This window comes from Electrophorus electricus, chromosome 3 (genome assembly GCF_041902795.1).
Source record: "Electrophorus electricus isolate QZ-2024a chromosome 3, ASM4190279v1, whole genome shotgun sequence".
NCBI classification, from domain to species: domain Eukaryota; kingdom Metazoa; phylum Chordata; class Actinopteri; order Gymnotiformes; family Gymnotidae; genus Electrophorus; species Electrophorus electricus.
In genome coordinates this window covers 32060987-32082868 of record NC_137499.1, presented here as the reverse complement: position 1 = coordinate 32082868, position 21882 = coordinate 32060987, and the positions used below count along the sequence as shown (strand labels likewise).

At 38.3% G+C, this 21882-nt stretch overlaps 6 protein-coding genes across 10 annotated transcripts; 2 read left to right on the top strand and 4 right to left on the bottom strand.

Moving 5' to 3' along the window:
- Positions 1-5113, bottom strand: LOC113573275 (large ribosomal subunit protein uL3-like). Of its 3 annotated transcripts, none has more exons than XM_027003422.3 (10): positions 5005-5113; positions 3810-4002; positions 3411-3579; positions 3047-3182; positions 1730-1916; positions 1166-1326; positions 959-1060; positions 690-785; positions 332-451; positions 1-113 (listed from the first exon to the last, which is right to left on the bottom strand). In XM_027003422.3, exons 1-10 carry the CDS (start codon positions 5005-5007, stop codon positions 54-56), a joined length of 1227 nt encoding a protein of 408 aa, XP_026859223.2. In that variant the 5' UTR covers positions 5008-5113; the 3' UTR covers positions 1-53. The 3 variants fall into 3 exon arrangements, with proteins under 3 accessions (XP_026859223.2, XP_026859224.2, XP_081567256.1); XM_027003423.3 differs by having other exon boundaries at positions 3810-4034; positions 5005-5083; XM_081711130.1 differs by lacking the exon at positions 5005-5113 and adding an exon at positions 4898-4987.
- Positions 5114-6003: 890 nt separating this feature from the next.
- On the top strand, positions 6004-7456 carry ndufb10 (NADH:ubiquinone oxidoreductase subunit B10). Its single transcript, XM_027003362.3, has 4 exons — positions 6004-6238; positions 6550-6688; positions 6773-6912; positions 7305-7456. The coding sequence occupies exons 1-4, from the start codon at positions 6091-6093 to the stop codon at positions 7388-7390; spliced, it is 513 nt and encodes a 170-aa protein (XP_026859163.2). The 5' UTR covers positions 6004-6090; the 3' UTR covers positions 7391-7456.
- Positions 7457-7806: 350 nt separating this feature from the next.
- On the bottom strand, positions 7807-10049 carry rps2 (ribosomal protein S2). Its single transcript, XM_027003361.3, has 8 exons — positions 9980-10049; positions 9366-9503; positions 9183-9272; positions 8999-9106; positions 8738-8911; positions 8309-8468; positions 8010-8101; positions 7807-7932 (listed from the first exon to the last, which is right to left on the bottom strand). The coding sequence occupies exons 2-8, from the start codon at positions 9498-9500 to the stop codon at positions 7852-7854; spliced, it is 840 nt and encodes a 279-aa protein (XP_026859162.1). The 5' UTR covers positions 9501-9503; positions 9980-10049; the 3' UTR covers positions 7807-7851.
- A 130-nt stretch (positions 10050-10179) lies between these two features.
- On the bottom strand, positions 10180-14821 carry si:ch211-139g16.8 (uncharacterized). Of its 3 annotated transcripts, XM_081711128.1 has the most exons (7): positions 14753-14821; positions 14132-14233; positions 13661-14008; positions 13473-13570; positions 13286-13339; positions 12720-12833; positions 10180-12553 (listed from the first exon to the last, which is right to left on the bottom strand). In XM_081711128.1, exons 2-7 carry the CDS (start codon positions 14181-14183, stop codon positions 12497-12499), a joined length of 723 nt encoding a protein of 240 aa, XP_081567254.1. In that variant the 5' UTR covers positions 14184-14233; positions 14753-14821; the 3' UTR covers positions 10180-12496. The 3 variants fall into 3 exon arrangements, with proteins under 3 accessions (XP_081567254.1, XP_026859168.1, XP_026859167.1); XM_027003367.3 differs by lacking the exon at positions 14753-14821 and having other exon boundaries at positions 10180-12631; positions 14132-14308; XM_027003366.3 differs by lacking the exon at positions 14753-14821 and having other exon boundaries at positions 14132-14306.
- A 116-nt stretch (positions 14822-14937) lies between these two features.
- kdelr2a (KDEL endoplasmic reticulum protein retention receptor 2a) lies at positions 14938-18558 on the top strand. Its single transcript, XM_027003344.3, has 5 exons — positions 14938-15190; positions 16341-16441; positions 16594-16752; positions 16932-17184; positions 17448-18558. The coding sequence occupies exons 1-5, from the start codon at positions 15100-15102 to the stop codon at positions 17480-17482; spliced, it is 639 nt and encodes a 212-aa protein (XP_026859145.1). The 5' UTR covers positions 14938-15099; the 3' UTR covers positions 17483-18558.
- An 84-nt stretch (positions 18559-18642) lies between these two features.
- Positions 18643-20720, bottom strand: LOC113573216 (lipid droplet assembly factor 1-A). Its single transcript, XM_027003343.3, has 4 exons — positions 20262-20720; positions 20014-20182; positions 19751-19889; positions 18643-19655 (listed from the first exon to the last, which is right to left on the bottom strand). Exons 1-4 carry the CDS (start codon positions 20289-20291, stop codon positions 19589-19591), a joined length of 405 nt encoding a protein of 134 aa, XP_026859144.1. The 5' UTR covers positions 20292-20720; the 3' UTR covers positions 18643-19588.
- Positions 20721-21882: the final 1162 nt, after the last annotated feature.

The window sequence follows — 21882 nt, the reverse complement described above, 5'->3', positions numbered from 1 at the left end:
TCAGTTTCTGAAAGGTCTTTTATTTTGAATATGTGCTGATTAGTGAAAGGACCTCACTGAGGCTGTTCTGGGGCATCTGATGCTTTTTTCAGCAGGTGTTTTTTCAGAGGGCCCTAAAGAGGAGAGAGACACAGAGACATACAGAGAAGAGGATGATCACAGGGTTCTGTCAATAATTTTTTTCAACAATTCTAATAAACAACTTCAGTAATAAACAGATATGGATTGATAAACACTTTAGCAATTACATAGGGATGGGCCATTATGATCTGGATTGAAATTATCATACCCTGGCACATTTTAGGTGTTATAGTCTGGTCTTTTTACTTACCATGAAGGCAAACTTCTCCTGAGCAGTCTGGAAGCGACCATGGCCGAATTTGGAGGTAGTGTCGATGAATTTAAGCTCAATGGCCTCCCTGGCCTTGCGTGAAACTTGAATAAGGAGAGACTACAACACAGGCACATGTGGGTTGAGTTACCATATGAATGACACACAAAGATAGATATAGTGTCCATAATATAGTGAGGTACACAGGTAACATTTAGAATTCAGAGAGAGGAAGCTTTGTTTTCTCAAAAAAAAAAGGAATATATTGCATAATTTGTTATTTTTCTAGAAGCTATATACATTACATTGTATTATAGTTCTAACATGTCTTTTTTGTATAACTGTAAGGAGAGCATACTTTTCTGAGAGTAAGCACTCGTTTCTTTGTCCCAACAACGCAGCCTTTCACCATCACAAAGTCATTGTTTACTTCGCCATAATGAGGGAAGCCCCCCTATTGAAGGAAATCAGGTTAATGGTCTGTGTGTGTTTTTTTTCATTAGCAGCAATCAACCAGTACAAGTCAGGACATTCTGAGTAAATGAGAAATCAAGTTAAATTGATTCATATAACCAGAAAAATATCAAATGAATAAATCGTGACTTTGGATCTCATGAGATTTAGTACCATTGGACTGATGGTCTTCTGGGTTGTGTCATAGTTAGTGGAGGCATTGTTGCGAACCACGTTGCCTTCCTGGACATGAATCCCCTTCCCAATTTGGTAAATCTAATGACAACAATATGTCAGTTAGTCACTTGAGAGAACTGACTTTAATGCACTACAATGTGTGTGTGTGTGTGTGTTTATAGAAAACCAATACAGATGGCAAACCTTTTTGTTGAGCTCTGTGCGATGATGGTAGCCCTTCTGCCCAGCACGGGCGATGGTGTAGCCCACGCGGGCTGGGTGCCAGGCTCCAATACAGGCCACCTTCCTCAGGCCCTTGTGAGTTTTCCTGGGAAGCTTCTTGGTGTGCCAGCGGGAAGTCACCCCTGCAGGGCACAGAAGCAAACCATCTTTGAGCAGGAGTGAGCTCTGTCTGAGCTGTGCCTTCAAGCATAGCTACAGTTTTAAAAAATGGGTTCAACAATAGAGTAAACTTTTGTGGCTTCTCTAACCATCTGTTACTGATGCAGAGGCACTTTCTAGGACATGGATTAAGCCTAGTTTGGCACTAAATTGTAATGTGTCAGTGGTGATTTACCATTGAAAGTCCGCTTTACTCTAAGTAAAGGACTAATCATGATTTGGCAAACCAGCCTGTAACTCTCCAGTACACATGCTGAGGCTGAAGGTGGAAGGCAAGTCATCCTTCCCAGGGGAGTTCCATGGCCCTACATCAGTGCTCCATCTACTCAGTGAGGGCGAAGAGACATCCCTTATAATCTGTCTTACCCTTCATACCGTGGCCCTTAGTCACCCCGATCACGTCAATCATCTCATCCTTGCAGAAGACGGAGGACACAGGCACAGGCTTCTCCAAACGCTCTCGCGCCCAGTCAACCTTCTCAGCCACAGTGCCACCATTCAACTGCACCTCCATGACATGGGCCTTCTTCTGCCTCAGAGGCAGCAAGTGCATCTGCATGGAGAGACAGAGAGCTGCGTGGAGGGAGGTAGGTGGGAGGGAGACACAGGGCCCTGCAGGAACCAGTCAGTAACACTAGGGCCTTCTTACTTCTTACTGGGGCCTTCTTAAAGAAGCCAGTCTGCTTTAATTACTATAACTAAACATTTTAAGTTTTTGTTTTTTAAAAAGATAATGTAGTCAATAATTGTGTCCCATCTGAAAAATGTTATTAAATGTAGCATAAGTCAATACTAATACTCCAGGGAGCATTAAAATTCAAATTACTTCACTGCAAGACCTGTTTTTTATAGTTTAGAACTTATAATCATATAAACTAGCTGTTTACATGATCTCCACCCCTGGAGAAATTGCTAACATAAAAAATTACTGCCATAATAGTGGTCTGTGTGGGAAAAGCATGTTATACTCCTCTACACTATCTGTTTAAGCGCTGCCCACTGGTGGGTGGCTTATTTTTAAACTGACATTTGAAACTGCAGTCTCATGCTTACACACATATGAGGGACATAGCTATTATGAGGTGTAATAGATTACTTGTGTGCCATATGTAAAGGGACAAGAGAGAGTGTGAAGCGCTCCCCCTAGTGTCAGCACTATAAGAGCAGAGCAGCCACATGGCCCTGTCTGGTCTGGAATTGGGATTGTTTTACTTTCATACAGAATTTGGGGTATGAGGTGGGGAGATATAGGAGATGATTCAGGAACAGGCTTGTAACAGAAGGCAGAATGAAAGGTTCCTTTAGAAAGTCCCAATCAAGGTTTTTAAGATATTTGTTTACATCAAATATCTAAACCAAATGTCTAAAACAAATGAAAGATCATTTCTTCTAGATGTCTCAGATTCCAAGTACAACTACAGTGAGTCATAAATGGTCCATTTGACTCTGACTTTAATAATGCTATTATAAAATTTGCCTCTGACTGCTAGTTTTGGCGTTCTAATCTCAGCCTATGCCTTCTCTGAAGTGGACATTTTCCCATCCTCTTCCTGCAGTGCTTTTGATTATTCAGAAATGGCTACAAACTCTATTATATTCAAATGTTCATTTGTATTGTAAGATTAAAATCAAGATTTGTTTTGGTTCCCTCTGTGGAAATGCAGTGATATATTAAGTAATTACCTGAGAATGGACAATAACTCTAATCACAGAACAGTATTTCTTCATCATTGTAAAGTCCTTCTCCAGCTGCTTTTTGCCTGTTTCATCCTGCCATTTCTTGCTGTATTTGGAGAAGGCCTTCTTCTTGCATTTATGCCTAAAATTAGTCATTTTGGGAATCAAAATCAACGTGAATTGTTCTCTCTGTGCACATTTAATTAAATAAGCTTACATATTACAACTACGAATTCACTATCTGAAGAGAAAGGATAGAGGTCAAACTTTGTCTAGTTTAGAGCTTATCTTGAAATATAATAGCAAACATAATAGCAAACACACACACATACAGATGCGCACACACACACACACACACACACAAACACACCAGTTTTTGTAGAATCGGCGCTTGCACTCATCACTAATGTGCTCAGCAAAGACGGTCTTGAAAGAGCGCAGACCCTTCACGGTGTTGATGTATCCTACCATTCCGACCACGATCACAGGAGGAGTCTCAATAATAGTAACAGCCTCCACCTCCTCTCGTTTGGATACCTCTGTGAGAGAGAAAAGAGAAAAGGGTCATGTTGCAATGACTACTTAACCTTAAACCTGACACATACTTACTCTTCTATAGGGCACTTCAAAATGTAGTCAACTGCAGCCCTCAGTTGGAATGAAGCACAAAATTGGCTCAGCAAGATTTAATATGCCTTCAAAATATACACATGATTATGGCAATACAGTCACCTAAGCTGAATGAATCTGTTTTAAAGGATGGACTCACTCATGCCACTACGGAGTACCTCCCGGAGGGTGTGGGTCATGCCAGCCTTGTAACCCAGGAATGCTGTGAGGTGGACAGGCAGTTTGGGATCATCCCTGGGCCAGCAGCGCACCTTCCCACGATGCCTCTTGCTCCGCTTGTGGGCCAGAAAGCCCATGTGCCCATGGCGTGGGGCGTGGAATTTACGGTGAGACTATGAGGACGACACACACCCACAGACAGCCCCTTTACATTGAAAAATATAAAAGTGTTAAACAAACAACTTTACAGTGGCTGCAGAGTTAATTTGCTTGTTATGAAACTGTTCATCCATATTAAGAAAAAAGCAAAAAGGTTATTTTGACATTTAGTAAATTAAAGGTGTTACTTTTAAGCAAATTATTCATTCTTGTCTATAGAGGAAACAAATTCCATTTACAATGATTCAATTTGATTGAATGGTAATGTATGGCAAAATCAATTTTTTGTGAGTGTATTGTGATTTTCTATGAAGCCAATTAAAATTTTAATTTTTGTACTCCAAATGGGAGGAAAGTTCTGATTTTAGACAACAAACTGTGAACCATCATTGTGCATTTCTCAGCATTTGTAAGTCACAGAGTTAAGGATCTATTAAGGGTTTATGGTCCACATGTTCACTCACCACCCAGAGACATATGTCAAGAAATGACAGAGCTACTATTGTCTGAATAAAATGACCTGTTCCCCACAACACCATCTCTGAAGAAGAACTGACTGATTAATTTTTTTGTTCCTGTTCTTGTAAATTCTTTAAAGTTAAGTAAAGTAAGACAAATTATAATCTTTTAGCATCCAATGAAAATAAAAAATAACATGCATTTTAAGATACTTTTTAATATGGATTTTAATACATTTGTAAAAATGCAAATGCATTAAAATTATTTTAGGGACTGTGACAAGGTATCTATCATTTAGAGTCAACAAATGAGTCATAATAATGTTCCAATTTCTTTTGAGATACAGGCTACATGCAAAAGGTACTAACCCCTCATCACCTCTAGGAATGGAACCTAGAGGAAAAACCTCAAAACCTTCTTTTTAATACATCTTACATGATAACAACATACCAGGTTAAAGTCAGAGGTAATCTCACTCACACCACTGTAAGCCTTACAAAAAACACAGCTCTGACAATCTTCAACTTTAGGTTTCAGAAATACGGGAAGTCACTGACCATGGCTCTCTTTGCAGTCCTGGAGCAAGGCAGAAAGAGACAGGGACAAGCACTGATCTAAGACTCATACTTAGGATGACACAGAGTTTAAGGACTCTAAATTGGTTGTTGGCCCAGTTAGGAAGTAGTATTGCTTTCATATAAGCTTGTTGATTCCAAGTTGTGACACATTAGGTGACCTGGAAACTATGAGTTGGTAATAGCGGAACCCATTGGAATCCACAGAGAGATGCAGCCCAACTGAACCAAATTGTGTTTTTTTTCTTTCCATCATTTGAAAATATATTGTGAGGTGCTCTTTGCCTGTTGTGGTACAGCCATCACCAGCTGGCTGGAGGCTGCATTCAATTCCACAAGGTGGTAGAAGTAGTACGAGTAGGCGTATTGTGAACAAACCTAGAGATATCAGGCTACAAAATACAATTAACAATGAAAGAAAAACATTTTATATATATATATATATATATATATATATATATATATATATATATATATATATATATATTTTCTTTCATTGTTAATTGTATATATAAATTGTGTGTGTGTATATATATATATATATATATATATATATATATATATATATATATATATCTCAGCTTCAGATTAAATGAATTACTTGAATTAAGACAAGAATTAAAAGAATGTTAGTTATTTTAATAAAACGATGCTGCTTGCATTTTTAAATGAACGAAATTCACTTAAAACTAATCACATCGTATCAGCTAAATGTTTATCTTATATACTTGTTTGCCTAAAATCTGCCAGTTGAAAAATCTGATGAACTTTGCCGATGCTCTACAAAATTGATAAGAACAAGGACTCTTTTTAACCTATGACCTCCTTATGACTTATGTAAAAAAGGGATGATTTTTCTGAAATGCAGGTGTGGTTGTTTTGCAGAATGTATACTCAGCAATGAACTTCAAATTAAGAGATACTTCAAAATTTGAAATGTCGATTTATTCCACATTTGACCTTTCCTCCATGTTACTAGCGCGCATGCGCACTGTCGAGAAAGGCTAGCATACTGGAGGTCGAACAGAAGGGATTTTAAAAAATTTCCCTTCGATTTCGGGATTTAAAATGCCACAGGATTATGATAAAGATGCTTACCCCGAGCCCCCGAGCCAGACTCCTGTTGTGGATAAGCAGACTGTTGTCCCTAATCCAGTCTTAATTATATCAAAGATCTTCTATTATTCTGTGGATCTGCCTGTGACTACATTCAGAGGTAACTTAGCTAACCTAGCTGTCTTGCTTAAGCCTACGTTGTCCTTTCTAAGATAGTTAGCTGGAATTTAGCATACAGAAATCGTTCATACATATTTTGTGTGAAAGGTGTAGCTAGATAGTTGGCTAACTAGCTGATCTAGGTATCTTAATAGATCGGCAGGCCTCGGTCTTGTTTATAACAGCTAACGCTACGTATGACTTAAATAGCTTCATAGCAGCTAATGTTAATGCAAGGTCACTTCCAGTTGCAGCTTCTTACAAAAAGCATAGGATGCGAACTTAACTCTATATTACTTTTTTCCTCTCTAGACGCTATCGACAGCATCCGGGGCAAGAACAAGTACTACTACTATCACCAGAAATTTCGCCGTGTGCCGGAGCTGACAGAGTGTCAAGAGGGTGACTATATGTGCTATTATGAAGCAGAGATGCAGTGGAGGAGAGATCAGTAAGTATCGACTACGCAATGTTCTCCATTATTTTGTCTGAACTTGCTTTGTAAGGGCTCAGCATTTCTTTGATTACTCTGTAGTAAAGTGGACCAGGAGATCGTGAAAATTATTCAGGAACGGGCCCGCGCTTGCCAACAACGCGAGGGCCCCAGCTACATACAGAACTGCGCAAAGGAGCTCGAGCAATTTAAGCAGGTCACCAGGGCATACCAGTCACGCTGTAAGTGTAGATACACCAATAACTTAGCAATCCATTCATTCATCCACTTGCTTTCACTACTTTAGACACTAGAATTTGATAAGGATTTATTGACAAATTACTGCTGCAGCATGTAAAATTATTTCTTGTACTAAAACCAACATCTTTCCTTAAATTTTTAATCTGATTGTGAAGCAGTTGAAAGACAAAAGAACATACCAAAAGCAACTGACGGTGCATTGTTGTATTGTTCTATTAATCTTTACATATCCAATGCCATCACCACTAAATTCAGTTTTATTCGGTTCTGTCTTGTAACCTTTCTCATTTTACCCTGCATGTTAGAATGCTGTGACCAGCATTGTGGTATACTAGTATCATTACAATGAATTATGATGGGAAACCTGTTTCAGATGGGGATCTTGGAGCATATGCCGGTGCCCGGAACTGCTTAATGAAGCAAAAAGAGCGCATGATGTCTGAGGCACAGAAAGCATAAACCCTTGCTCCTGTCAGTTTCCTTTCTGTGATGTATAAATGTGTACAATAAAGTTTATTAAACTGATTTATGTAAATGGCAGTGATAGTCATACATTTAATTGAAATTTGTCATATACCCATTTTAAATTCACATGGACCAGACTTGTTAGTTTAGGGAAATGGCCCAGGTACCACCTAGGAAAGAGCTAAACTTCCCCATGCCACTCAAGACAACTCTCAATGACCAGTGATCTTGAATACCTGAAGAAATGACTAGTACTTAATGCATCAGTGATGTTGCTACTGAAAGAGATGAACAACAGCATCAGACTTGACTAAAATGTAAAGTGTAGTGTTCCTACCAAAAAAAAAAAAAAACCACCAGTAGAGGGGGGGGAGCTTCAAGTTACAATAATAAGAAAATGTTAGACCAAATAAAGCTTGTTTCCATGAGTTTATTTCAAACCCGTCATACAAAATTTAGGAGGCTGCCTGAAGAGCGGCCTGGCTCCTCTGTACAGAGACCCTGGTGTGAGTTTTGGCCAGATGATCAGTGAATTCCTAAAGGGGAAGAAGGAAATATATAAGGAGTTCACAGATAAAGTAAACAATTTACGTGACAGTAGCAGGTAATTTACCTGGTAAGGAGACTTTGTGAACACCGTTTCCTTCCACAGATCAGGAGTCAGGTAGCTATACGTCTTGGAGATGGCATCAAAAGTAGCCTTGGCTGAAAAGAGGAAGTAAAATGCCCATGATCACAGTAAGCATCACAGGCAATTCAGACAGTCCCCACAATAAGCTGTGGAGCATAAAGGAACAAATACCGCAAGGGTGTTGATGCACAAGAAGAATATACATTTGTTTCCACAAAAGGTACAGCAGACTAGAGCGGGGAGAACATGTGCTGCAAGCATCCTTACGAAAGACTCCTTACCAAAGTTGCCCAGGGTGGCAGTGCAGCCTCTGGCTGAAGTGTAGCAGTCATCGATACCAGCCATCATGAGCAGCTTCTTGGGGACAGGAGCAGACACAATACCAGTACCACGGGGTGCAGGGATTAGACGCACCAAGACTGAACCACAGCGGCCAGTAACCTGTGGAAAAAGCAGACAGCCTGTAGGTACGCAAGTCTATAAATAGCTGACTCCATAGAAACAATAATACAGGTTACCAATCTAAGTCAAATGTCAAATTCCCTGACTAAGAAGCTGAATGAAAAAGTTGATTAATGGGAACTCAAAAAAAAAAAAAAAAAAAAAAAAAGGCATGACATTCCATGTCAAATACAATTTATAAAATTCCATATTACAGAAATGATCCCTAGGAACCCTGAATAATAATCAACTCAGTGATTTCATCTCACCTTGCAGGGTACGGTGTGGGGTTTGCCAATCTTGTTACCCCAGTAGCCTCGGCGGACAGGAATGATCGACAGCTTGGCCAGGATGATTGCTCCACGGATGGCAGTGGCCACCTCCTTAGAGCACTTCACTCCCAGACCGACGTGGCCATTGTAGTCACCGATGGCAACAAAGGCCTAAAGCACAGCCAGCATGTGAAGTCACAAAACACCGCAATCTTAGCTACTTTTTACAAGCGGCGTTGAGGATGGAGATCAAATCACCTTGAACCTGGTGCGCTGACCAGCCCTTGTCTGTTTCTGGACAGGCATAATCTTCAGCACCTCATCCTTCAGGGCTGACCCCAAGAAGAAATCAATGATCTCAGACTCCTATAATCAGACAACACATTTAGCCACAAAATATACAAATATTGTCAATATAAAACAAATCAAAAGTCTTGCACACCTTGATTGGCAGAGAATATAAGTAGATTTCCTCCAGAGATTTTATCTTCATGTCTTTTACCAGACGACCGAGCTTGGTCACTGGCACCCACTAAATGAAAAATTCCGACAAGGCATGACAAATTAGAGCCAAACACTTTTACACTTTAACATAACCTATATTAAAAGACATTTTACCACTTACTTCCTTGTCCTCGGATTTGCCGCCACGGGCTCCACGACCACGACCACGGCCCCTGCCCCGTCCACGACCACGGCCCCGGCCGCCAGCTCCGAAACCTCCGCGAAAACCTCCTCTACCACCGGCGTCGTCCGCCATTTGCTACAATGAGACAGTGGCTAAAATATTTATATATAACCTACGTGTTAAAAGCTAACTAGCTAGCGTTAGCTAACCCTACACCAGCTAAAATCGGCCGTCTGCGGTGCCACGCAGTAAAATGAATCGTGCTTGCCGCTTTACCGTCAGCTAGCTAAGCGATTGTTACCTTATTTTAGAGTTATTATAGGTGGGTGCGAACTACGCTAATCGAAAAGACATCTTATAATGTGCGCGCCAAAAAGATAAATTCCCAATTTCCTGCAAGATGTCGTTAGCTAGCTGGTCGCCATTTTTGAAACCATCAAATAAAATCACTAATAGAAAACTACCTTCGTTCAACCCATCTGTTCAATTTTAACATTAACAGAACATATATACATCATTGACTGATTCTATCGCTAACACTTAGTTCAATTTCAAATGATCGCACCGATACGACTGGATATTCGTTCTAGCAAAACCCAGCAGTCACTTACGTGATGTGTATTTAGGAAGAAGAAGGCTTGATGAGAGTTCCGACGCTATTTATTTCAGCGCAACAGATTCTCGCGATATGTCCTTTCGAGGCCTTCTAGTGGTCGGTTTGAAAATAGAATTTTATTGAACTGAGGTATGGGGGCTACAGATAAAAACTAGCCAAAACTATATTTTTCAATTAATATATTTTTAAGGCAGTGCACATGTGAAGGAATTCTGAATAAAACAACACACTTTAATAAATAAAAGGGATATATTTAATACTTCTAACATTTTTATATATTCGACGTTTTATGAAATATTTCATTTTTATTTTTTAAACAGTGAATCAATACAAAATATTTTGTACAGAACTTATTCCCAACACAGCAAGGGTTAATAACATCCATGATCTTAAGATGAGCAATGGTTTTACTGAGCTTGACCCTGACATATATAAGGCTCTGGTTGACAGGCTTTATGCAGCAAGGTCAAGTTTCCTGTCTGTAGAGAAAAAGAACACCCAGCTTCCCCAATATTGTCCAACAAACACAAGGTTATATACCACTCTTCTACTGCACATTCAGAAGCCATATAGGGTTATGGTGACCTCTTTAGCCACTTCATAATGCAGATCTGTTGGCAGGTGGCTTATACTTGGTAACAGAGAACTCCTTGATTTTATATATATAAATGCGCAGAACATAGAAACATAGACCATATTCGCTGACAATAACGTCGTGAAGGGCCTAAGAGACACCTAAGACACGTAAGAGACTTCAGACTGCCCTCCAAGGTGCTGCAGAACTGCTACACCTGCACTATTGAGAGCACAGGGAACATCACAGCCTGGTTTGGGAACAGCACCAAGCAGGACAGACAAGCACTCCAGAGAGTAATGCATTCAGCAGAGCGCATCACTCATACGGAACTTCCTGACCTGAAGACCATATATTACAAGCGGTGCCAGACCAAAGCCAGGAGGATTGTGAAGGTTCTTCAATAGGCTCTTCTCTCTGTTGAGGTCAGGGAAGTGCTTTTGCTCCCTGAAGACCAACACAGAGAGACTGAAGAGGAGCTTCTTCCTGCAGGCCATTCGGGCCCTGAATCAGGGCAACTGATGAATTGTGGGGACCACTCTGTGTATGATGTCAACAATGTCATCATAAAAACACTGTAATAACTGTAAATTGTAAAAAACTAGGAATTTGTACATTGTACATTGTGTATATATACATATTATACATATACTGTAGTTTGTGTATCTCTCCTCAGCTCGGACGGAGCAGTTACAAAAGCATTTCACTGCGAGTTATACCATGTATGACTATGTATGTGACAAATAAAACTTTGAAACTTGAAAACCTGAAACATGTGAGAGCACTTTAACATTATAACACTGTAACAATGTATTGCACGGTGTTCTGGAACATAGAAACATTGACCTTGCGAGAGCACCTTAACAATGTAAAGCTGTAACAAACAAATACAAAACACAGGACTAGGGTACACAGTGGAATATGGTATGCAGAAAATAAAAATTCCAGAAAGCACTTCAAAACAAAATAATACCCACAGCCCAAATTATTTTTTGTTACTATTGTTTTTATAAGACATCAGTTTTAAAAATACAGTAATGAACAACTATGGAAAAAATGACTAGTGGTTTTGAGGAAGCTTTTATATAATTAAAACACATAATAATCCTGATATAGTTCACTATAACTTGGAAAATTATGTACAACAAGTAGACTAAGAAACATTAAAACTAAATAAATTACCATCTTTTAACCAAGCAGTTTCATAAGAAGCAACAGTGTTGTGTTCACAGTACAGACTACCAAATCTCACAGCTGTCAGCAGTGAAGGATATGCACCAAACAATACACTGTAACAACGACTGTAACAAAGTTGCCCTCTCTCTTACACATGCCAAGTGCCTGTCCCTTACAGATGCTTGTGTGTGTAACTCAGACGCCCTCAGGCTGTCTTTGAATAATCATTATCTTTCTTTTTTTACCCTTGCCTCTGAGTCAATTCATAGCACAGCAATTACTGCAATCTTTTTTTTTTTTTCTCTAACCAGTCCAGGAAGATTTCCACTACAATGGAAAGCCATAATAGGAAATTACTATTATAAAGTACAAGTAGACTCCTCCTATATTAAACAAATTGCTATCAATTAAAGATGTTTAATTAAACTTTTGCTTCAGATTTCAAAGTTTGGCAAAGCAGCGCCAATGCATTTGCTGATAGACTGTCATTTATAAATTCCAGATTATTGTATTACAGTTCAAAGAAGTGATGAAGAATAAGGAAAAAAAAAACAGGCTTCAGTAAACATGTCGTGCATCTGAAATTGGCAACAAATATGGATATTTGTAGCAGAAAATAGCATGCTTCATTACCAGGCTGTCACTATGACATTTATGGCTCTAGCTGAATGTTCACTTTTCAGAAGGATCTCATACTCATGGCTCATACTGATTTAGATGAGGACTTTGGAATGGGCAATGTTTATCCCGAGCAAAAGCTGCTCACTTGAATGTTGTGTCCTCAGTCACTCTCTCTTCCTTCTTCCTGTGTGTTTCACACTGTTGATAGTCAATAAGAGCACTGATTCATTCAGTCTTGTACATGTTTTGGTAGATGCTTTGTCTGTCAGCACGAAACTATAAAATAATCAGTTACCTTAGTCCAGATTTATTTTATCCACTGTTCTCTTATTTAAACCAATAAGGTATATAAATGAAAGTGAACCTTGTTTTCTGGGGAAGCTTCACTGGGAGAGGTTTTATTGCTACTGCGCAAGTTCCTCTTGGTGTACAATTCTTGCACCACAGCGCCAAACTGGACTCTTCTGGTCGAGGTACTCTGAAAACAGTAACAGGAAACTTCAGTATATTTCCATCGTTAATGAAACCAAAAAACCTATATAGAGAGATGATCAGAAGTCATTGGAATATTCAAAAATTATATAATTAATATTCTTACCTTGTGCAGACGATATACAATTTGAACATATCGAGATCACTTACATTTAGACCAAATGTCACACCAGTACTTGTTGAGTACCTTGTTACTTTATTGAGTCTCTTATAAAAGCATGACATGTATATGGTGATATGCAGTATAACTGGCTATAGTACTATTAGTTTGTAGCAGATAGTGAGAGAGAACATGAATTTACCTAAAGCTAATTAATAAACACTGGCAACTGTAAAGATAATAAGTTAATAATTTCAACAGGACAGATGTGGTCTAATAAATTCAGTTACAGTAGTACAAAATGATAAATAAACTTTTCTGAAGTAATTCAGCAATACCTTAATTTGACTTGTCCTCAGTCTTCCTTGTAAGAACAGTGTGCTTCCTCTTGTCTAGTTAGGTGAATTTAGTTCAGTTTGAATACAATACAAGCAAATAACATGGTAACCTTTTCTTTATTTTTGTCATTCGGTGATTTTGCAGCAAGTATTTCATTTTCATTACAGCTTAACAGTTCAAGCTCACCTTTATACATACAATGAAACTCAGGATGGTGAGACTATAGAGCATCAGTAAGACCAGCAACATTACAAGCAGCATGTGGCCAGTGGTGAAGCTGTTCTCTGAACACAGCACACATTTTAACAATGGTTAACAACAAACCTAGGTATCAACATCAATTTGAAATCATTGACACTGCAGCTGGGTCTTACCTTTCACCGTTACTGTGGTACCACTTCCAAAAGCTTGTTTTTCTTTATTAGCTGAAACAGTCTTAAGAATGGCGGCACAGTAATACACACCATTGTCATCAGCTGAGAGGGAATGAATGCTCAGATGTTGGGTCTCCAGCCTGTACTTGAGGGGCTGGCTTTTCAGATCCAGCTGGGAATGGGAGTCTTTCTTGAACATATACCAAACCATCATGGGCGAACTGTTGATCAAACCGTTGCAGGCAGACACAGTGACATGGCAGGGAATGGAGAGAGACTGGTTCACACTGCCAAAGAGCAGTTCTTCTGACTGGATCACTGCTACCTGACACTCCTCAGTAGTGAGCACTGAAACCAGGGGTACGAAAGGTATCACATCACCTGGATACTGAAAGCTTTGCCACATACATTACATATTCATCCTATACAATTCCAAAATGTACTTAAATACCATATCTTTCAGCTCCTTACCTTGTGCAATGACAAGAGTACATATTATTGGAAGAAATGGGCAAAGAACCATGCTGATAACCAGTTTGGTTGAAAGTATCACCTTGTGTCCTCCTTTGTATTCTAGACAAAGAAAAGTCTTTAAGTCCCTGAGAGATAGAAATGGTATATGATAAAAGAGAGAAGTGATCTAGCCTCGACTTCTTGAGTCTGCCTTCCTGTGCAACAGCCCATGAGTCATATTTGGTGATTACTTCATCAGAATAACAAACAAAGCATTTTGGTTTTGGGGCAGTAAAAAAAGAAGGAAAAAAATCAGCCCAGCTGTAGAATTCACTGTTACTTTTGGTCTATGGCAAACCAGCTGCGTTATATGACACAAGGACTAAGGTGTGTTCAACATTGAAGGTCATTCAGCACCAATTTGTTACAAGTTCAAAAAATATGCCATCTGAATTTGATAATACCTAATGTATATGGAACAAAAATAAATGGAATCAAAAACGTCTTTAAGTTGTGGTAGTCTCTTTTGTGATAAAGATTAGCAAAATCAGCCTATGTTACTTTCTGCTGATTGAAAACAATATTGATAGTGGAGATTATCATCATATAATACTATTTACGATATATCTATTTACTTACTTATTTATTTTTCATCTATCATGGATCTTTAGGTAGAGTACAACTTACTCGAGTCCAGCCACAGAATAACCTAATTGTAGGATAATCACCCTACAAGATTCTTGGGGGCGTGCCAGACACAAAACGTTTCGGATTGCTAAGTTACTACTTTTCCCGGCTTGCATTGTAATTCAACTCTTGGCCACGTCCACCGGCCACGTCGCCCCCTGTTCGCCATATTTCTTGGAGGAATGCGCTGGAAAAGTGTGGAGATCCGGTTAAAGCAAATTTCAGATATTTTTCATTTGGAATAGCAGCGGACAAAAGTTTGTTTTCGGCTGTTTGAAGTACAAACTTCAAAAACGACAATGAATATCTTTAGATTGGCAGGAGATCTGTCTCACTTAGCAGCAATCATTATTCTGCTGCTCAAAATATGGAAAACCAGGTCTTGCGCAGGTAAGTTTTCTAGCTATTTGTATGGAAAATACATTTGATTTTAAATGTTAATACATTATTTCGCTTATATATATGCATTTGTCTTCGCTGCTACTTCCAAATGGCAATATTTCTGCAATATATTTGCTCTGTCCTGTCACTGACAGCTAATGCAGTGTTAGCTGGCTGGCGTTTGCTACTGATGGAAATGAGCTTCGCTTCTTACCTTAATTAGACCCAGCATATTTTGTTGAATTAGATATGCATTGGTTATTTAATGCTAATGAGAGATTTATCGTGATTTCATTGTAAAGTACACTCTTGTATATTTTGCACAAATATTATTGAATTGCCTGCCTAGAGGGCCAGCTAGATAGCTATGCTAACGTTTTTTTGCTAACCTGATTCATCATACAGCGAGCGAGCTAGCTAGCTAGGTTAGCTAGCTGAGTTAGCTAACATTTCTTATCTTTTGTGTAGCAAACTAGCTAACTAAATAATAACCTAATATCACGGGCCCTTTATTGATTATTATTTTGGGTTACTAGCTACTACCATAAACAATTAAGTCGTTTCTAACGACCCAAATAATGCTTGCAAAATATATTTTGTTTTTATAGCGTAACTTCATCTACTTTTGATCCTTAGCTTGCTATCTAGCTAGTTAGCTGTGCAGGTTAGCAAACCTAGTTATATAGAAAACTTTTGTCACTGCTTTCCCCGATGTCTTGAATTAGAAGAGAAATGGGCTTCAATGTTGTTTCTGCTCAACAGCCCATGACGATTCATGATGATGGTTATATGCCACATACAAACTAGAAGCCATCATGCTCAAACAATTGACAGTCGATAAAGTTGATTAAGAAATACTGAAACACATTTCGTATGCATATACTTTATTAAAAAGAGATCAAGACAAATGGTCTTATCAAAATCATGAAACTGCGTTTTCCAGCATGCATTACAAAATTACTGAGTTCTTTTGACGTGGCAATACTATGCCATAGTATATTTGCATGGTAAAACTGTAGTAACCTAAACCGGGTGTAATTTATAAGCACACATCTTTACGACTACTCTCATAGAACAGCAATCCTATTAGTCATTGGGATAAAAGTTTCTAGATCTTTGAGTTGGGGCCCAAAAACTAAACAATATTTCTGCTCCGCAGGCATTTCTGGGAAAAGCCAGATACTCTTTGCCTTGGTTTTCACAACACGTTATCTGGATCTCCTCACATCGTTCATCTCCCTCTACAACACATGCATGAAGGTAAGCAACATGCTGCATTTTAAACAGTAGAATAAATTAAAACAAACTTCTTTTTGTTCAAAGAGAAGTTTGAGGCAGGAACAGTTTGACAGTATAAGAATTGCCAAACTGCTTGCATTCATCAAGCGTCTGTTTCCTATATCTTACAACAGATCATCTACATTGGCTGCGCTTATGCCACTGTCCACCTGATCTACATGAAATTCAAGGCAACGTATGATGGGAACCATGACACTTTCAGAATAGAGTTCCTTATAGTTCCAGTTGGAGGTCTTTCTTTTCTAGTCAACCATGACTTCTCACCACTGGAGGTGCGTTGCATCCAAGTGTTAGCAAATTTACATTGTTTGTTATTGTAGGAAAAAGTATTTAGGCCTGTATTGCTTTACCTGAGTTCACATAATGTGTTGTGTTTTTTTTTGTCATATCAGAGCTCATAAAACTGCTCACATTTTGATTTAACAAGTGTCTTTTTACATTCTGACAACAGATCCTGTGGACCTTCTCCATCTACCTTGAGTCAGTGGCTATTCTTCCTCAGCTCTTCCTGATCAGTAAGACAGGAGAGGCTGAGACCATCACCACCCACTATCTGTTCTGCCTGGGTGTCTACCGTGCCCTCTACCTCTTCAACTGGATCTGGAGGTTCTACTTTGAGGGCTTCTTTGACATGATTGCTATTGTGGCTGGGGTGGTCCAGACCATCCTCTATTGTGACTTCTTCTACCTTTATGTCACAAAAGGTGAGTTTCACTTAATTTTCTTCATGACACCTGTCAGTAAGTTAAGAGGGGAGAAAGTTGCCATTCCTAGTGTTTTTTGCCATTATTGTTTTTATTTAACATTCAAAGGTTCCAGAGTATTGTAAATATGCTGAGTAAAAATAATGATTGTTATTAGGTTTAGTGAATAATTAGCACTATTTGATTTTAACAGTACCTGAGTGAAAAATCTGAGCGTTTATGCTGTATAACCTCTTTTGATGTTATGTCTCTGGTTCACACAGTGCTGAAAGGAAAGAAGCTGAGCCTACCAGCGTAAGTGCCAAAGATCATAGACCTGTGTCACCGTTCAGACTCGTGCAGGGTTGACATAGGCCGGTAACGCCACGGCAAGAGGCCGAAGGCAGAACATTGCTGGTTTTGTGACATGTCACCTGGATTAAAAAAAAAAAAAGAGAGAAATGGCTCCACAAACTGCAGTGAGGACTTCTCTTGGATCTAGCAGCATTTTTTTTCTTCAGCATCTTGCATTACCTTTAGTGCGGTTAAAAAAAAAAAAAGAAATAAAAAAATGGGGGGGGGGGGGGTGGCTTAAACAATCTTTTTCCATGTGAGGTGTTCTACAGCATCTAGCTCCAAATGTTGGGTTGACTTTATTAAAAAAATAATCGTACCCAACAAACTCTGCTTATAACTTGTACTTCTGTTTCTGGAAACCCACTTGAGTTCATAAGCCCAATGTTTTTAGGATTGTTGAATCAAATCATTTATATTCCTTTCTCACTTAACATATTGAAAACTATTCAAAATAAATGGTTTAAATCAGATTACATCACTTCTTTCCTTCCATGCTAAAATAAGGACACTGTAATATGCTGTCATCAAATTAGATCTATGTGGTGACATGTTTTTTTTTTCACACAAATGCCTTATTAATTTCAGCTATATTATGTACAGTATATAAGCAGAGCTGTTCCCTTGTAAACATATCAACCTTTGTGTAAACAAGAGAATGTGAGAGCGTTTTGTACTGCCAATTCAGTCAGCACTGATAGTTTGTATTCTTTATGTATTGGCTCCAAATTACTGTGTATTTTGTATCTGGGATGTTGGTATCCATCAACAGTCATGATGTAATATACAACATGATAATAGTATCCTGCAACTAAATATTTGTTCACATGCAGTAATTTATTGCAAAACAAACATGAATTTAACATGGTCTGCAAAATATAAAAAGTAGTCTGGAGCGTGTGTGTGAATTTGACAGCTACTTTTTAAAACTCATAACTCCTATGATTTCAAGATTGAGCATCCTAGATGTGAGTCTTTCCTGTAGTTACTTTTTTTGTTGAGTTTTACATCTTATCACCTCCAATAAAAATTTTACAGGCCCCTGTTTTTGCTTTTACTATATTATTTTCATTATAAAGTCTCTTTAAACTACACTCTGATATTTTATGACCTGTTCAGAAAAAAAAAATCTTTGAGACATTTATTCTTTTCTGTAACATTTTAGGTGATGGATTTCATTAATGCGTAACAGGCTAAGAATGTGCAATAAACACAGCTTTACAGATCTTCAGCATTTTTGTTTAAATAAAATACAAAAGGAAAAAAAACCCAAAACAAGTTATATTTGTCAACTATAAATCATCTGAGAGGGATAAAAAACCATATTTATATAATACTACATTCAACTCTATAATGATGCTACAGCATACCAGGGGGAAAAAGACCTTGCCAAAATATCTACGATGTGTTTTTGAAACCTGAACATTACTTACCCAAATTGCGTGAACACCTTTAATTACAGTGTAATTTTAGATATAACAAGCATAACAGCTATCAAAACAATATGATATAGTGGCATATCATACAACTTTGCTGTCCAATAATGCTCACTACTACTAGTAACCAACTGCAATATAGTGATGGGTAAATAGAATAGTTTTTGTGAAGTAAGACTTGTATAATATTCCACAGTAATCTTATGAAGTAATTCATTAGAATATTACACTTTGTACTAGACTTTTTTAGTGACAACACTGAAATCTCTTCTTACACATTCCTGTCTTCAGAAGCCAACACAACTAACTGGCATTTCACTGTCACTGTTTTATGCCATACTGCATTTGATGTGGCTTTACTATGTAGGAAGCAGCACAGTCCTAATTAATTTTAAAAATGTGCCAATCCCCATTCAAGAAATAAAAATATGAATTATGAAAACTATTTGAAGAAAAACCCATGTTGGACATATTGACTCATTATCTTACATTCTCCTGCATTTAAGTGCAGTTCAATTGCTCGGCTCAAGAACAACCCTTACATTTCAGCTCCTGGAGGTTTCACAGAATGGAAATCGAGTTTCTCCCTGGACTCCAAGTTATATGGAGTGCAGAACAATTGTGCATGAGCTGTATTACCACACAGGTTTTTGCTCTTTTTTTGTCTCCATGTCCTCAGTAGACACTGTCTGCTCATACACTCTAGAGAAATAAACAAAATCAGGACATTTGATAATGACATGGTACTATGAAAGATTTAAGTGGTTATGTGAAATCAGCCAGGGGAACTATTGTACCTAAGCAAGAAACAGTTGTTGAGTACATGTGAGGTAATGATGTACAAGGCACTCAGGATGCAGGAGACCGAGAAGGTAACCACAGCAATGCAGCAGAGAACACACAGCAAGGTGGCCCCTCCTGCAGTCAGCAGGAAGACTACAGGAAAAATAGTAAACTAAAATGTGAGCAGAAACAATGGAAAGGCATTCATTCAAATAATGTATTTGCCCTCCATGTAATAATGAATATGTACTGGTTGTAAGTTATACTCCTAACTTACTTTCAACAAAGACGAAGAATACTGTAACAGCAACGAATGTAACAACAGCAAACACCAGGAAAAGTCCAATAGGTACTGAAGCGATCACACCAAAAACAAGCAGCACTAGTGCAAAGAAGGGGTGGTCACTGAGATACTTTCCAAATTTAGTATTCAAGAGTTCTGCAATCTAAAGAATAGAGAACAAAAACACAATTAGGTGATGGAAAGGTGCCCTTTTCTATACCCACGAGGAGAAGCTCTCTCACCATAGGCTCACAATTCATGTCGTCCATCATTGTTCTAAAATTTTCTGGAGCGCCAGCGTCCTTGTTGGAAGCACAGACTCATTGCCACACTTGATTGTCCTTTACTCACCACGGGTGAAAGACCAAAAAGACAAATAGATTTCCAATTATATGTACCGATTCAAGATCACGAATCTACTAGTTAATTACGGTAGAGTTAATTTAAAGTCTTTTCGAACAGTCAGTCGCAGGTCTAAAATAAACGGTTCGGATTTAGCTGGTTGCTCTACAATTTACTGTTACAAGATAACCTTTATCGCTAAATGGTATACAGATAAATTAAATCCCACATCAACCAGCTAAATCCAATGAGCATGCAAACTTAGTCTCTGCTAACTTTAGCTTGCTACAAAACAAACCAGTTTAGTGTGAAATACTCTAGACTAACTAACTGAGCTAGTCTTTCTCCAGACAACGATCATAGCTGGGCGCTATATAGACTAGCCGCGCCACCTACTGCTCTCTCTCTCTCTCTCTCTCTCTCTATATATACACACACACACACACACACACACACACAGACACTGTGAAAGGAAACTTGTGAACAACAAACAAATTTAGATTCAAACGTTTATACAAATAACTGTCATATTCAGGTATCAATATTAATGATCATATTTACGTCACATGTAAGATACATTTTTTTTTAATCATGTCGGACACAAAATCAATCTTAGTTACAATGCACAGTCACCACACCCTGCAACCTGTCTAACACTACAACAGAGAGGCATTGACATAGGTCTGATAGTGAAGACATTCTGAACTTATAAATGTTCCCCAGCTGCGATATTTCAAGTGACATGCAACAAAGTGTTTACCCAATAAGATGAAGCAGATGTGGAGGGGAGTGTTCTAATCAAATGCTCTCCAGCAGCACTCCACACAGAACTTGAAATGGCAAGATAGCACAGCTGAATGTATGTGTAGTATCATAATGAAGGCTGTTAGGCCCTCCTCCTCCAACACACACAAGAAAAAAGTCTTGTAGGCTATGTAACAGCCTATTACTCTATTAAAAGGTATTATATGTTTATTATTATAATGACTGCCCATGCTATCAGTCAAGGTATTCTATAAACACTATAAAATCCAAAATTACATTGAGATTTAGCTGAAAATATACTTGCTAAAACAAATCAAACGTTTTATACGAATAAGTATGAGAGGCATGTGAACACGTGACTTTAGAACAAAACTCAATGTATTTTTTTTTTCATTTTACAAGTCAAAGTCCACAGTTCTATAAACTTTGTGAGCCTATCGTTATGAACTTTACTCGAATAAATCCTAGGCTGCTTGGCAGACATTACTTCTCATAATGAGTGAGGGTGTATTTTTAATGATCTCCTTTTAAATAGAAATATTTTTTTAGTAACTGATTGAATACCCATTCTGATAAAAATGTCATGGTCAATGTGTGGTCAACAAAAATAGAATTCAAATTGCAAATACACGTTTCCTTATCCGATACACTGTGGGATGTTGCAGCTATTTTGTATGACTTCCATTCTACCATCATTTATTACAATCACCAGAAGACACGTTAGAGAAATCACATTCCCCGCTTTGGGCGTGTGAC